We start from the raw sequence: 15,390 nt of genomic DNA, 5'->3' as shown, positions 1-15,390 counted from the left end.
TGATTAATCTTTTTGAAAAACTGTTTCAGGCTGGGTGCAGTGGCTCACGCCTGTAATCCCAGCACTTTGGGAGGCTGAGGTGGGCAGATCACCTAAGGTCAGGAGTTCAAGACCAACCTGACCAACATGGAGAAACCACATCTCTACTAAAAATACAAAATTAGCTGGGAATGGTAGCACATGCCTGTAATCCAAGCTTGGGAGACTCAGGCAGGAGAATCGCTTGAACCTGGGAGGCAGCAGTTGCTGTGAGCCGAGATCACGCCATTGCACTCCAGCCTAGACAACAAGAGCGAAACTCCGTCTCAAAAAAACAACAAAAACAAACAAACAGAAAAGCCCCAAAAAACTGTTTCACAGTAATAGATTATACGTAGTCTAAAAATCAATATTTGAGGCTAATTAGGAGACAGATATATGAAAAGAGTAATCACAGGCCGGGCGTGGTGGCTCACACCTGTAATCCCAGCACTTTGGGAGTCCGAGGCAAGACTCCGTCTCAAAAAAAAATAATAATAATAAATAAAAAATCATAAAAAAGAAGAGTAATAATTAAAAATATTATCTATCATTTAAGACAGATATCGTTACATCACTGAAATCTACAAACCACAGAATACACAAATAAACAAAGTGATTATGTATTCATAAGTAAACAAGGATTTGCTTGGCACAGTGTTTTGGATGAGTAATTATTTATAATTAGTATATCAATTATTTGTACATTGGTACTTAAACTGTAAGCAATCATGTTTCCACAATAAAATTATTGTTAAGCTTAAGATACTAGAGAGTGATTTCATGATTACAATTTAATCACCAATACTTCCATTATCTCAATTTTTTAAATAATGCAACTACCAAACAGATTTAACTTAAAAAAAGACAAACAATGAAACATTAATTATGCTGAGGCAAAATGTTCTCATACTTCTAAGGATTTTGAAGAAAAAGAAACAACTTAATACCAAATCAATTTTACAAGCTTATTTTTAGATACAGGTTAGACTATGTAACAGCGACACAATGTTTACACCCACAGCCGTCACTGAGGTAAATAAACTTGAAGGCAGTTTTCCACGTACTGTAGGATCTAAAAAGACGAAATATAAAGAGCCAGAAAGTAAATATTTTGGGCTGTATATGCCACATAAAGTCTTATCACATATTCTTGTTAATGTCCCTTTAAAAATGAAAAATTCATTCTTAGCTAGGGAGCTGGACCAAAATAAACTGCAGGCCAGATTATGTCTAAAGACTGTGACCTCTGATGTAGATTAATCTCATATAATTTGAAAGAGTTCACTTTTGTCTGTAAGATCAAAAGTCATCAAAAATGTCAATGACATAATTGCTAAGGAGTGAACAACCTTCAAAATATTTTAAAAATTGATTAATACAAATTAAGCAAAAAAAAATTGACACACAAAAAAAGCAATTTCAAACTATCTAGTAATGTTGAAGCATACATGTCCAATAACAATAACAACTTCTTCTAGGTATGTACACCCTAGAGAAACTCTTACCAATATACAAAAGAAAATGAATATTACTGAGCACTGTTTATAACAACAATAAAAATAAAAGCTGGAAGTGTCTTAAAAATTCATTAATATAAAAATGAGTAAATAAATTGTTGTGTCCTCATAAAATGGAATACTAGGCTGTCAGTGTGTGAATGAAGGGCTAGTCAAAGAAATAAGTTAAGAGGTAGGGAAACCAGCAAGGGATCTGTTATACAGCCAAAATGCACTGCCTCAAACATTTATAACCAAGAATGAACGTTCTTAATGTTTTGACAACATGTTTAAAAGTTATGTAACACTTGTAATTTTTCCCACTGATTAAGATCATTCTGCATAATTTCACCTTGCACAATCATTTTTACAGCCCTATACTACAGCCCTATACTTGCTTTGTACTAGAGTGCAAAGCAAGAAATGCCTGTAGCATAGGGCTATAAAAACGACTGTAGTACAAAGCAAGAAATGCCTATTCATAACATAATATAAAGTCAAATAAAACTAGTACTTTTCATTTACATGTGGTAAATTAAGTTTTACACAAAGGGGACTGTGGACAAGGAATTAAGAAAGTGAACACTAAAACAAGGATCAGGGCCCACCCAATAAAGCAAGCTTTAGATAAACAGCAGAGTGTGTTTTTGTTGAGGGGTCACGGGTGGTAAGAAATTTTTATGCAGATTTTATTCAGTTTAGAGCAACTACCTAGGCAAACTGTGGCCTGACAATAATCAGAAAGGAAATTGCTGGGGTCACCGTTTTTATTGCAATTACCATCATGCCAACTCTATATTATTGCTGTTGTTCTTACAGCAATTGTCTGCAAAAGTCAAGGATATGGCATAAAATAATAATCCAGTGAAGAGATTTCTTTATTCAGGCAATATAACTCAATGTATATATACTGCTTTTTAATTATCTGGCTTAACTGAAGGAAAGGGATCAGAGAACCTGGAAAAATGGTCATTGTTCTCTGTAGATGATGAAGATAACCTAGGCATTAATGTTAGAAAGTACAAGATTATGGTCATTTCATGATTTTTTTTCTCTGCTAAGTACAATGTCAATATCTCAGTATCAATAGAAAGATTAATATGGTTTATTAATAAATATCCAACATACAGGTAAACATTCTTGATATTTTGTTTGAAAATGTGAAAATATAGTATAAAGCCTCAACCAATTGAAGGGTCACTCCACTGCCACAGAAAGGTGGACTACAGGACCTGTAGATACGAATGAAACAATGCTTTTTCCTCCAAAACAAAACAAAACAGAAAGAAAAAAAATTAAGACATTTGAAACTCTAACTTGAAAATCTGGCACTGTGAAGAAAATATGCATTGGAATAATTCAAGTCAAGTGTTACTAATAAGGCATAACGAAAAGACTGCAGGGTCCCTAGAAAATATGACTTTGTACAGAACTATGTACTGATGAATCTTACCTAGATGGCCTGCAAAATGCAACCCAAGTAGCTGAACTCGTATGTTGCGTTGGTCTCGAGTTTTATGAGAAGTCACAGCAATTTCATTACCAAAGGAGGTTATTTTAAGCTTGAAGTTTAAGTTGCCAAAAATCACTGTATTTTGGTACAAAGAGTTTAAAAGTCTATATTCAGTTTCAAAGATAAATATTACACTTTACTACTAACAGAAAACTTAAGGAATCATAAGCTGTGATGCCATACTTTTTGCTCCATTTGAGGTCAAACATACATCGATTTCTTAAAAATGGAAGAGAGTAGCAATCAGCATGTACTAATTTTGTGGAATCTTTCTACATGCTTACTATGTCTTATCCCTTTTACTGCTCGCAACAGTCTTCTGATTTGTATACTGTTACTACAATTTTACAGAAAAAAATATTAAGTGCGAAGAGGTGAAGTAATTTGTCCAAAGTCACACAGCTGAGCAAATGGCAGAACTGGGATACAAGTCTTTTAACTATTTCACTTGACAGTTAGAGAAACTGCCCCAAATATTTGGCCACCATTGGCACAAAAGATATGCAACAGATTAAAGTAAAAGTACTGTGACCTACTCATAGAATGTTATTAGCAGAAGGGCTTTAGGAGTCACTTAGTCTAACCTAATCACCTAAAGCTGAGGCAAAGTACAAAGAGGCTGAGTAATACGCCAAAAGTCCTAGAGCTAGTTAAATGGCAGAAATTATAAGAATGCAGAATTGTGGTTTCCAAACCAGCACTCTAAGAATTATGATGTCCTGTTCTCTCTAAGTCCTTAAAAGAGAAATGAAATGTCCCGTTAAGATTTTAGATGAAAGTTAATTTGGGGCTAGACAAAGCTGGCTGCTAAAAATAATTTTTTAAATTTAAAACACAAGATTTTACACAGTACCAGCAATTCAAATTCAAATGTATTTCTGGTGAGCAGATAGAGTGGCAAAGGTGAAGTTTAATTCTTTCTTAATAGATGGTAGCATAGGCTAATTTGAAAATAAGAATTTTATTAGTACCCATTATAAACAAGAGACCATTTATATCTAACTACAAAGTTTAGGTATATATAGTATAGTCTGAGTCCCATATTTGCTCACAAGTTATGTTACTTTTAAAAATGTATGTTAGTCTTGCCACATATTTTACCTCCTAGATAGCATGTGCTTTACTGATAAGAATGATCAAGAAAAACTGCCATAAATAAGTACCACTAATTGAGTTATTTTTAATAGCATTATTTTTAACATTCCATGGCCAATATTTCAAGTATCCAAGTTTACAAAATAACAAAAATATCATAAACACATGTGAAAATATTTGTCCAGCTGTTCTATTAATCTAGTGAGAAGTAAACCTGACTTATCTTTTTTACTATGCTTCATTATTTTACACCATATCAGTCACAAACTCGAGTATAACATTTACACCTCATGTTCTTACAATTTTGCCCCTTTAATCACTACTGGGTTTTTTTCAGTCCTCCCAAGGGCTTTTTAAATGTGTCTGACACCTGCCTGGTGCTTTTAGCTATTACAATTCAAATTAAGTTTTTATAAGTTCTAAAGTGTCTGGGGAAGGCAAGTTAACCTAAGTGTTAACTATGGTTAAATGTTATGGAATATGCTCATAAAAATCCAGACTCACATAAGATAGAATTACATATATGTAATGTGAGTAAAGGAACTTGAAAATTAATAAAAAGTACAGTATCAGCACATACAGAAGGCCATTCTGGGAAAGCACTTCAAAGAGTTTGAAAATAGGTTTTAATTACTAGGCAAGAATGCTGTGGGCAAGTAAAAACCCTGAAATGCAAGAGGGGCTGGCAGGGAAGAGAACAGAATTTGAGCTGTTCCTCTCAAAAAGTATAATACAATCCTTCCCCAAATTCATTCATTCTATTCGGGAAAAAGAAAAATGACAATTTCTTCAGAACTTACATTGCAGAGACCATGCTGGCTACAATTAGGCAAGTTGTAAAATGTGCATTTACACATATATACATGCCCATGAAATCCCCTTCTGCTATTAATGACTACTTTTGTCACTCTTAGTCTCCTTTACTGACTTCTCTGCAGAATCTCAAACACTGATTTCCAATTTCCACATTTTCATCTCCATTTCCATATTTTCATCTCTCAAAATAATCATCCTCTTGAGCTACAAATCCATATATTTGTAGCTCAAATATATTCAACATATTCAACATTTTGTCCCAAAGGCATTTCAAACTCAACAGTGGTATTTTCTCTCTCACCTCCAACCTGTTTCTCCTCTTCTCTCTGGAGTTAGGATACTTCCATCTGCCAGTCATTGACAGTAAAAATTTTTATCACCTTTGACTTCTTTTCTTTCTCATTTCTCACATACAATCAACAACCAAGAGCTGCAGATCCTATATGTTACCTGTTTCTTCATATTAGTTGTTGAGTCAAATATCTCTCCCACTAAATAATGAGTTGATACATAACGAGGAGCCCATCTAATATATCTTTGTTTACTATGCACAGTGCCTGACACACAGAAGGTGTTATTTTTGCTATTCCAATTGTAAAACTTTTACAAATATTTTTAAAAGTATTACAGACATGACATTGTAATATTTATTTCATCTCCAAATTTCATTCAAAAAGGAATTGAGATGGAAAGAAAAAACTAGTCTCTCTACATCAGCTAATTCATCCATGAATAAAAAATGAAACCCAACAATAAAATGTGCTTATTTTTAAACTTCTTATAAGTCTAAAATTATCCTTCTTTTTCTAAATCTCTCTAGGTCTTCTTAGATTCCAAATGCTAAAGGTTTTGTTATAGTTCTTATTGTCATTTTCTGCTTTTAGATAAATGTTATTTATGGAATATTTTCACATCAAGACATCTTTTTTTATATATCAGCTTTATCAACTGATAAAAGCCCAACTCAAAAAAATTAACATATATATAGTCTTAACATATGATGCCACAACTTTAACATAGTATACTGTATAAATAATGACAAATTTAAGTAAATCTGATCTAACTTCTTCATAACCTTGTAAAACTGACAATGGCACAATAACTATTCCACTTGTCCCAAGAATAACAGGTTACTATTAGTTATTCCCTAATAGTCATTCAAACAGGGATAAAACTAAGTATATGTCTTTGTTTAATATTGATGTTAATACCTGCCGATTTAAGCAAATAAGGCACATAATACAACACTATTTGCTGAAGTCAAGGGAATTTTTAAAGTTAAAACAAAACAAAACTCTAAAGGAAATTAAATAGAAACTCAAAAGGTTTCAGACTCTAGATAAGCCCGAACAGTAATAAACCTATAGAAGGAGAATACAGAGTTAGGATCCACAAAAGGCATGAAATGACACAGTTCCTGGTGAGACTAAACTGGAAGCTACACCCAGTTGGTTAAAGAAAAAATAACCAAAACACTAAGAGAAAGAGTTCTTTATAGTGTTGGGGTCTGGGTTTGGGGCCAGAACTAACACACACCTTTATAGGCTTCAACTGAGAAGTGCAGTGAAACAGGCAAGTTCAGGGCAGCCCCAAACCCAGGTTCCCCAGCCAAGTTCCTCTCAGGGCTTTTCCCAGTAACTTTCCACTATCATTATGTGCAGGGGGACTATGAATAGGAGAGGTCATCAAAGCCCTCACCCATGAAATCCACAATCTTCTTCATGACTCTTCTTTGCCTTACTCCACGCATCCTGTTCACTGCAGTACAGAACTCAGAGTTAGCCTTTTAAACTTCAATTACTTCATCTACAATATGCCCAGATCTATTATACTGACCTCAAAATTTATTTAAATATATTTTATTTTTTAGCAAAGTTTAAGATTTACAGAAGAATTGAGCAGATAGTACAAACAGCTCCCATATGCCCACCCACCCATGTACACTGTTCCCCTTATTATTACTATCTCATATTAGCATGGTATATTTGTTACAATCAGTGAACCCAGACTGAGATATTATTATTAAACTAAAGACCATAGTTATTCAGATTTCCTTAGTTTTTCCCTAATGTCCTTTTTTTTTTTCATTCCAGCATCCTACACAGGATATTGCAACATTACATTTAGCTATCACGTTTCCTTGGGTACTGTCTTGGTGGTGACAGTTTCTCAAACTTTCCTTGTTTTTGATAACCTTCACAGTTTTGAGGAGTACTAGTCAGTGATTTTACAGAATGTCTTTTAACGTGGGTTTGCCTAAAATTTTTCTCATGGTTGGACAGCGGTTATGAGCACTCAGGAGTAAGACAACAGAAGTAAAGTGCTATTCTCACCACATCATTCAAGGGTATATATAGTCATTCCTCAGTATCCACGGGAACTGGTTCCAGGACCGCTGTGGATACCAAAATGCACACATACTCAAGTCCCGTAGTCAGCCTGTGGAACCTAAGGACACATAGTTAGCCCTCCTTATTTGGGAGTTTCCATATACCACAAATATTATATTTTCAATCTGTGTTTGGTTGTGGAACCTACCAATAAGGAAGGGCAACTATATTGAAAAAAAAATGTATTGAAAAAAATGTGTTGTTCAAAGCGTCAACTGTACTGTCAACATGACTTATCACTGAAGATATTAACCTTGATCATCTGGCTGTGGCACGGCTTGTCAGGTTTCACCATTGTACAGTAGCTCTTCCCCTCCTCTCTTTCCATATTAAATTCTTTAGAAAGAAGCCCACACTCAAGGAGTGGGGAGTTACGCCCCCCCAAAACTTTTTCACTTGCCTTTTTAAGCATAATGCTCCCCAAAGCTTATAATATACAAATGTTATACTTTTCTGGATGAAAAAAAATGAGACTCACGGAACTTGCTTAAGGCTGCAAAACTAAAAAGTGCTAAGGTTAGGAAGTAAATCCAAGCTATGTGAATCCCAGCTTAGTGTTCTTTTTATCGTGACGTACTCAATATCAAGGGCACAAATTATATACTAACAGGTAAATTTTAAGCTCCCCATTATCCCACCATCAGTCTTTTTCCAGGCACTTCTATTTCATTGAACAGTTTCCTGTATCTTTGGCCGTGATTAACCTTTCCTATTGACTTTTACTCCTAGACCAAAGCCATGTTATTTTTCTGTTTTCTTTGTCCTAGAGAAACAAAATTATTTTTCAAACCAGTTCCCAGAGAAACATCTTTCCACTTCTCTGAACCTACCCTACAGAAACTTCTTAAACTACCTTCCCTGGTAACTTTGTGTAATTAATGAAAGAAGCCATTGGACACTAGTTTTATTTAAAAAAAAAAAAAAAAAGGAAAATGGAAGAGCATATAATACAGTGGTTAAGCGCTCAGACTCTTGAGTCAGAAAGTTCTGAGACTAAATTTCAGTGCCATCACCACCACTTAGAGCTTGGAAAAGTCACTTAACCTTCTTAAAATCATTATCCTTATTTGTAATCTTAAAGCATTCTGTAATTAAAAGAGCCATGCAGTTTTCCATGCAAAAATTAAAAAACAGAAGCCTAAAAGATGAATTTGGAATTTTTAAATTTCAGATTATCTTGTATCTTTGATAAGAGAATATTAATATATCTAGTTAAATGACGAATAGTAATTACAGATGCTCCTTGATTTACAATGGGGTTATGTCCTGATAAACTCATCAAAAATTGAAAATATCCTAAGTCATAAAGCATCGAATACACCTAACCTACTGAACATCCTATTTCAGATTAGCCCACCTTAAACATGCTCAGAATGCTTACACTGGCCTACAGTTGGACAAAATGATGTGGCAACACAGTACATTCTAGAATGTTGGCTGTGTACACTCATGATCACATGGCTGACCGGGAGCTGTGGCTCACTGTTACTGCCCAGCATCATGAGGGAGTACTGTACTGCATATCACTAGCTCAGTAAAAGATTAAAATTTGGGCCGGGCACGGTGGCTCATGCCTGTAATCCCAGCACTTTGGGAGGTCAAGGCGGGTGGATCACAGGGTCGGGAGTCTGAGACCAGCCTGGCCTACATGGTGAAACCCCGTCTCTACTAAAAATACAAAAATTAGTCGGGCATAGTGGTGGATGCCTGTAACCCCAGATACTTGGGAGGCTGAGGCAGAGAATTGCTTGAACCCGGGAGGCAGAGGTTGCAGTGAGCCGAGATCGCGCCACTGCATTCCAGCCTGGGCGACAGAGTGAGACTTCGTCTCAGGAAAGAAAAAAAAAAGATTAAAATTCGAAGTATAATTTCCACAGAGTGCATATCACTTTCACACCATTGTAAAGTCAAAAACTTAAGTAAATCCATCTTAAATTGGGGAGCACCTGTACTCTGAATTGTGCACTACTTTGAATAAACCACAGGTTTTTCTGGAAATGAAATCTATTTTATACAAGTCCTCTCTGAGACAAGTATAGAGAAGAAAATTTCCCAAAAAGTCAAGGGTATACTAAGCTCATTACATTCCTGTATTCACCAGAATAATTATTTGCTGAAAATCCCTGTCAGAGACCTAACCACATTTCTTGCAGAATTAGTGACAGTTCTTCATATGGTAAAGCAATGCAGCTATCCCAGGGAAATAAATCTATTGTAGCACTCCAGACAAAAGCAAGAGAGAAGCAGAAAGGAAATTTCAACTGGAAAGTATTTTACGTAACTGGCCCAGATAACAAACTAAACTTACACAACATGTCAAATGTCACAATCTACACAAAAACACATATATATGCCAGACGGCATTAAGAGCCCACACAAGCCAAGGTGAAGTCTCCACCCTGAGTACAGTAAATATCTTTTAATCCCTGTTCAGAAAAGATGCATAGAGGAAGCTAAAAGGTTCTTTCATAAACTTAGAGGAAGAAGTGTAAGTCTATCAAAATATCTTGAAGATTAAAAGTAGTAACTACCATTGTGAAAAGTGATAGGGAGTTTTTCCTTTCAATCTGTTTAAAATACTTGTGTCTCCTAACTGGCTAGAGAATTCTAGTGTATGTCTACTTTTTCTGATCACTTTCAAAATGTGTAAGATTTGTTATTTCAAAATTTCAAACTAACTTTTAACGCTTAAATCTTGTAGAAAACAAATATATAGGTTGAAACCAAACATGTAGGTTGAACAAAAGTTGCCAAGTTTTTTAAACAGGAAGTTAAAATGAAAGAGAACAGGACCAGGTGCAGTGACTCATGCCTGTAATCCTAGCACTTTGGGAGGGTGAGGCGGGCAAATTGCCTGAGCTCAGGAGTTCGAGACCAGCCTGGGCAACATGGTGAAACCCCGTCTCTACTAAAAATATAAAAAAATAGCCGGGCATTGGGGTGCATGCCTGTTATCCCAGCTACTCGGGAGGCTGAAGCACAAGAATCTCTTGAACCCGGGAGGTGGGGACTGCGGTGAGCTGAGGTCGTGCCACTGCACTCCAGCCTGGGCGATAGAACAAGACTCTGTCTCAAAAAAAAAGAGAACAGAAGTATGAATTCCCAACTTCTTTGGCTCCATTTTCTCATACATAAGCTGTATGGTATTGCTACTTTAAAACTTTCCTCACAAACACTGAATAGATGAAAATAAAAGGACTAATGAAAATGCCAGTAGAAGGCAAATTATTTTCATATTCCCAACTTTGTATTTAAAAAAATTTTAAACCTATAGGAGAGTTGAACGAATAGTACATGTTGAGTATCCCTAAATCTAAAAATCCAAAATGCTCCAAAATTCAAAACGTTTTGAGCTCCAACATGACACTCAAAGAAAATGCCCACTTTAGCATTTTAGATTTCAAATTTTCAGATTAGGGATGCTCAACTGGGAAGTATAATGCAAATATTTCAAAATGCAAAAAAATTCAAAATCTAAACACTTCAGGTCCAAAGCATTTTGATAAGGGAATATTCAATTTGAAAAATAAAAACCCATCATTCATTAAGTATATCCTCCATACAGATTCAAAAATTGAATAATGTTGTTGAACTACACTAAATTCTAAACTGAATAAAAATCCACACTAAATCAAAATTAGTAACTAGGACATGTAATAATCTTTGAGTTATGAACTCAACTGATTAAGATAATTTGTTAACATCATGTGGCTTTTCTGTCTGTGACCTAAAAATCTAATGAAAAGGCTCAAATAAATGAATGTGTGCCTGGTTAAACCTTTCAAAGAATCATTTACAATTTCCTCATAGTGAAAAAAAGACTAAAAATGAAATTGTCTAAGGTTATGAAATGTTTATGTTCAAAAAAGATAATAAATATATTTCTAAGTAATTCTAGGATAGTCCAGAAAGCAATCTTAGTAGTATCTAAAAGTATTACCTTGGATCACAAAAAAAGTAAGATACTAGTTTGTAAGAAAATAAGTGTGCTCTTAAGAGTTAAGTCGACAACTTATCTGATGAGGACTTGGCTCACAGGTTCTCAAATAAGTTTTAGATTTCCAGTAGACAAGAAAAATTCTAATACTATGAATATACAATTGTAGAATATACAAGGTAAGAACAGAAAAAATGGAGATGAGAGTAAAAAGACTAGAAAATGCCAGTAAACACAGCCATCCCCATTACCACATGATAAAAGGACAAGGACCAAGGAGAAATCAAGATGTCCTGGGAAATTTCAAAATCACTCATTACTTCAACCCTTAAAACCACAACCTTTGCTGTGTGCAGCAGCTCACTCCTATAATCCCAGCACTTTGGGAGGGTAAGGTGGGAGGGCTGCTTGAGGCCAGGAGTTTGAGATCAGCCTGGGCAACACAGTGAGATCCTGTCTCTATAAAAATGTTAAAAAGTTAGCTGGTGTGATGGCTCACACCTGTAGTCCTAGCTGCTCAGGAGGCTGAGGCAGAAGGATAGCTTGAGCCCAGGAATTTGAGGTTACAGTGAGCTATAATCACACCACTATACTTCAGCCTGGGCCACAGAGTGAGACCATGTCTCAAAAAAATAACAAATAAACCTGAAACCTTTAAAACTGTAGTTGTGATTCCCCATAAGTGGTCATGCTGTAAATGGTCTCCTCCCCCATCTTTACTCTCCAATATCTTCCAGAAAATAAAAAATATGTTGAAGATACTGACTCTTAAAGAACAAACAGCTTAATCACACCTAAGTATCATTCTACATAAATCTTAAGTAAAGCCAAAAGTTGACAAACTACTTTGAAGTTTTATGCTTTCAAACTGCCAATGATTTCAATGTTCTAAGATAGAAAATGCATTCTGGGCCGGGCGCAGTGGTTCACGCCTGTAATCCTAGCTCTTTGGGAGGCCGAGGCAGGCGGATCACGAGGTCAGGAGATCGAGACCACGGTGAAACCCGTCTCTACTAAAAATACAAAAAAAATTTGCCAGGCACCTGTAGTCCCAGCTACTCCGGAGGCTGAGGCAGGAGGATGGTGTGAACCCGGGAGGCGGAGCTTGCAGTGAGCCAAGATCACGCTAAAGAAAATGCATTCTGTTATGCAAAAAATTCCCTGGTAATATCAAAACAGATGATCATGTGCCTTTTCCGAAATGAACTGACAGTTAATCTATTTAGGTATATATTTTTGTGATACAGTCCACAGAAATGGATTTACGGTTTTATATGTGTGGATTAAGTATCTGGATATATCATAATGTTACATAAAATTAATATCTGGTCCTAAAGTAAGTGTACAACTACATATCATGAAAGAATATCTATCCCAGTTAATGGGGGCAAAGCAATGAACAAATAAAATGTGTGTGTGGTTCAGAATAAAAACAATGCACATCTACTTTCTAAATGGAAAAGTATTTTTAAAGAATTTAGTGTACCATAACAAGTGTCTTGTTCATTTGAAAATTCTAGGTATGTAAATATTGAATTCACTTTCATGTTTATCTTTAAGTCCTGGTTAAGCAAAAGTCTATAATTAAAAATGTAGAAACAAACAAACAAAAAGATTAGTTTCTGTTACACATGGATATAAGAAATATCAGAATCAAGAAACTAAATAAAGCAGTCTTCTCAATGTCTACCATGATTTGCTGATTACATGCACGAATTTATTTCTTATCACTCATCTCCCTATATTATATTGCCATCAACAACAAATAAAAAAAAAGAATCACTGCTCTTTAAGATGCCTTTATTCGTTCTCCTAAAGGTAGGAGTCAGAGGATGGACGTTGGGGGAGGCCGAGAGAGTAGCGATTAAAAAATTTAACATCCTACCTTTATAGCTAGAAAATTCAGTCCACTCTCATTGGCCAAAGCCTTTGCTATCATTGTTTTAGAGCACCCAGGTGGCCCATAGAGAAGAACTCCTTTAGGTGGCTGAATACCCATTCGAATGAAAGACTCTGGATGTTTTAAGGGCCATTCCACAGCCTGTTTCAACTTCAGTTTGATATTTTCCAGTCCTCCTATATCTGACCAGGATACCTGAAAAATAGAACATTTTCCAAATGTAAGTTTTGCCAGGACAAACAGAGAACTAAAAAAAAAAAAAAAAATTCATTAACAGAAGAACTGCAAAAAAGAATAGAACCATTTAAGAATCAGGAAAATCCTTTAAAAAATTCCAAGAATATCAAGAAGTAAATTAGGAGTACATAAAATGTGAACTGTATATTGTAAAAATACTAAAAAAAAAAAAAAAAAATTCTGCTTGTAAGTCTCGTATAAATAACTGTTTAAATGATTGAACATATCGTAAAATCTAACCTTCTAGAAAGATTTAGAAGTTAGGTTTCATCTGTCTGAAAGTGGTTTGAGTCAAGTCATCCAAGGTCTCATCTATATATCTAATTTCTTATACCTCTTTTTTAGCAAAACTACTTTCAAGCATATTTTTGTAGATCTTTATAGAACACACAATCATTTTTATCTCTGGCATATAAAGTATCCCCAAGGTTTTATTTTTCTCAACTAAGAAATACCCCCAGAACAAGACAGCTCTTTATATGTCTTAAGAATATACGTGTACCAGAAAACGTACACAAGAAATAGAATAATGAGACAGGAATCCATGTGTTAAAGAACCAACTATAACAACCAGTAACCACGAACAACCACAGTTCAACAGAAAGGATACTAAGTACAATAACAAACTGAAAAGTCCTTTGGGAGTTCCCAGGAAGAAAAGATTACTTCTAGCTGGAAGACAAACCTAAAAGCCAACTCTTGAAGGGTAGATGAGATTTGGAAATGCGAGAACAGGGAAATGGCTAGGTACAGGCCAAAAAATGACAGAAAGCTCAGAAGGAAAGAAGTATAAAAAGGAAAAGAGAAAAAATATTTGAAGGAAGGAAATAAAGAAAAGTTGAAGTCATAGCATAGGGCTCTGAAGACCAGATGAAGGAATTCAAGAGAATTCTTTGTACATACTTGGAAGTCTTTGAAGGTTTTTTAATCTAGAAAGCAATATGGTCCAAAATGTCCTTCTGGAAGATTTATCTGACAAGATTCATTATAGAGATCAATTAATGACATAAATATCAGGAAAAAAAAACACACCTTGAGCTAGAGTAAACACATGCAGATACTGAAAACTCACTGGAAAGATACTTCAGAGCTATAATTGTGGGTTCTGGGAGTAGAAAAAGAAACAGGAAAAACTTAAAGCTACATTTGGAGAGGGGTGGTGAAACAAAATGGAATAAAGGGTAATATTCAGGATTCAGACTCAGACAAATGAGTAATTAAAAGTTACATTAAAAGAAATAAGGGAACATGTTTGGGAACTAAGGAATATGATGCATAAGGTGTCAACTGGGACTTGAATATAGTAGAAAAATATGGACTACGTGATGACTAATCAATCCATATGAATGGAAAGATTGGGGCCTGAGTGATGCATTCTCTATCCTTAATTTCTTTACAAGTATGTATAGACCCCATGTTGTAACAAATACTCCACCATAAATATAAATCCTTAACAAAAGTATTTCTTAGAGCACGTAAGGTCTCACACATAAAGTACATTACTCATATTGCTTTATAACATAAGTACAGTACAAATTTAAAAAACCACTTTCACACTCTTAAAAATACCGTAGAAATCAACTCAATTCTGTTGTACAAATAATCCATAAAACTTAAGCTAAACCAAGCTTGGCCAACCTGCAGCCCAACACAAATTGGTAAAGTCTGTTATAAAATATTATGAGTTTTTTTGCAATTTTTTTTAGCTCATCACCTATCGTTCGTGTTAGTATATTTTTTTTAGTTCGATATGATTTTATTTAAAAATGTGTACAGCTGAAGGAGAGATCTGATCTTTTGTTAAAAGAAACCAGTTTTCACAATATATATTTGGCCACTTAAGCTTTGTAGTGAATAATAACAGAAAAGGAAGTTTCTGTTCAAATCCTCACTCCAGCACACTCAGCCAGGTGCTTGGCAAGATGACACATTTCCTGGTCTGAAGCTCACAGCCAACCCTCTTACCCAAGTGGAACACCAATTCT

At 35.1% G+C, this 15,390-nt stretch overlaps 1 protein-coding gene across 3 annotated transcripts in view; it reads right to left on the bottom strand.

Annotated features, from left to right (window-relative positions):
- AFG2A (AFG2 AAA ATPase homolog A) overlaps nucleotides 1–15,390 on the bottom strand; it is a 409,766-nt gene that overhangs the window by 300,348 nt on the left and 94,028 nt on the right. For all 3 annotated transcript variants that reach the window (XM_054484980.2, XM_054484981.2, XM_054484979.2), the window contains exon 11: nucleotides 13,154–13,363. In XM_054484980.2, the coding sequence (XP_054340955.1) occupies nucleotides 13,154–13,363 (210 nt within the window). The remainder of the gene's footprint in view (nucleotides 1–13,153; nucleotides 13,364–15,390) is intronic.

Source organism: Pongo pygmaeus, chromosome 3, assembly GCF_028885625.2.
Source record: "Pongo pygmaeus isolate AG05252 chromosome 3, NHGRI_mPonPyg2-v2.0_pri, whole genome shotgun sequence".
Lineage (NCBI taxonomy): Eukaryota > Metazoa > Chordata > Mammalia > Primates > Hominidae > Pongo > Pongo pygmaeus.
The sequence above is the reverse complement of the archived record's forward strand: the minus strand, read 5'-3'. Positions and strand labels throughout refer to the sequence as shown.